General features: G+C 48.2%; 1 protein-coding gene across 1 annotated transcript in view; it reads left to right on the top strand.

The window, feature by feature from the left end:
• LOC132174027 (probable LRR receptor-like serine/threonine-protein kinase At1g56140) overlaps positions 1-1,183 on the top strand; it is a 4,156-nt gene extending 2,973 nt beyond the window's left edge. The window contains exon 6 of the mRNA XM_059585741.1: positions 1,150-1,183. Coding sequence (XP_059441724.1) covers positions 1,150-1,183 — 34 coding nt within the window. The remainder of the gene's footprint in view (positions 1-1,149) is intronic.
• The last annotated feature ends 810 nt before the right edge of the window (positions 1,184-1,993 follow it).

A 1,993-nucleotide genomic window follows, 5' to 3' on the forward strand; every position in this document is an offset into this window, starting at 1 on the left:
CGTGGTAGGTTGAAAAAAGAAGGAAAGTCAGAAAGTGGGTCTCTCATAGTCTCATGTTCCAGAGAGAGAAAATTATGAGACTTTTGAGAGAGAAAGATCCAGAGAAGGAGAAATAAACTGTGAGAAAGACAAAGAAAAAGAGGGGAAGCATGAGGAGGACTGGAGGAGAGAGATGGAAGAGAGAAGCTGAGCGAGAGAAGAAGAAAAAGAAAGGAGGAGGAAGAGGTAGGGGCAAGAAAAAAGAAGGGAGATTCGGAGATCAGTAGGGGCAAGAGAAATTTTTTAGGATTTCTGCAGGGGTGCCCCGCCCCTGCTTAAAAAAAAATAAAAAATAAAAACGGGTCTAACGGGTCGACCCGCCAGATCCACACAGTATCCGGGTCTGGCAAGTTGACCCGCCAGACCCGCACAGTATCCTAAAAACCGGGTCCAACCTTTTTTTACCGGGTCTTAATCGGGTAGACCCGATTATGACCCGAACCCGATAAGCCCAAACCCAATACCTGTTTTTTCGTGTCGTGTTCGTGTCAGGTTCGCGGGTCGTGTCAAAATTGCCGGCCCTAATTCCAAGCAGTAAGGAGTAGGATGTTGCTCCGTCTCTAGGCCTAACTTCCGGACTGCATCTTCCGCTACTACATTCTCTCAGCTGTCGGAATGAATGACGAGCTTGCAGACTTTACCCCCTATAGTGCATGTAGACTGGAAGAGATTATGGCGCTGCCTGTCGTCGCCCCTCGACTTTTGGGGTATAAAACACACCCTTCTTACCACCGAAAGAAGACAATCATCCCCAGTGACAAACTCTTCGTCGACCTCCTCGCAGTCGTCGAAGGTTGCTTCTTGAACTACCCTATCACTAGGGCTGGCAATTTTGACACAACCTAACAACCCGACACGAAATTAGCGGGTTTGGGTTTACATTAAATGGGTTTGGGTCATAAACGGGTCGACCCGTTTATGAGCGTCTGGCGGGTCGTGTCACGGGTCGACCCGCGGGTGACTTGCTTACTCTTTTTTTTTTTAGCCTACAAGAAAAATCGAAAAAGTGAAAAACGCATAGTCAATTTACGCCATCTATGGCCTTAATGGATGCCAGTCGCCACTACGGTCTATTACCTTTTTCTGAAACTTGTTGGATACGTCTGACAGAAATGGCCATCCCATTTCTACACCACCCACGTGAACCTGCAATGCATTCCTTTTGAGAGTTGTCACTTCACAACTCATCAGCTTTCAATTTTGATCAGGTACGTATGTAGGTAAGGGCACAGCCAGGCGCTCAATGCATATGGGAAGTTATAGCATTCAAGTAAATGGGTTTAACCTTTGGGTAAAGTTGTGTACAGTTTCCTGTAGTACTATGTCCTGCATTTTATGCTCTTTTGATATATCATAAAAGAAAATGGGTTTAACCTTTGGGTAACCTACAGTTTCCTGCAGCATTATTTTCTGCATTTGCGCCATCTAACGGCCTTAATCATGTGCCATCAAGTTTTTTTACAAAATTGGAGGCTGACTAAACTCCAAATCCAGACTTTCAGGGTCCAGACCCTCTTGCGAGAGTGAAGAGTCCAGACTCCAGATCTAGACTTCCAGAGTCCAGTCCCCGATCGGCCTCACTCCTCAGTCCTCACGCAGCCACGCCCACGCCAACGCCACGCCACCGCCTCTCCCCTTTCTTTCTCCAACCTTTTCCATTTTTCCTTTCTTTCTCCACGGCCGCTCTCTCTCGCCGCCCCTTTTTCTTTCTCCCACTCGCCGCTCTCTCTCTGCTCTCCACTCACTGCCGCTCTCCCCCTCTCTCTGCTGCGCCGCCGACGTCGCACTGCCGCTCTCTCTCTTCTGCCGATGTCGCGGGCATTGAGACCCGTTTATGAGCCGCCGAAGTCGCATTGCATAGCAGTGCACACTGTGTTCTCGGGTGAAGTTTGCTGTTTGGGTTTTTTTTTTTCTTTCTTTTAAGCAGAAGATGGGTTAACGGGTCTCACGGGTC

This window comes from Corylus avellana, chromosome ca3 (assembly GCF_901000735.1).
Source record: "Corylus avellana chromosome ca3, CavTom2PMs-1.0".
Taxonomy (NCBI): Eukaryota; Viridiplantae; Streptophyta; class Magnoliopsida; order Fagales; family Betulaceae; genus Corylus; species Corylus avellana.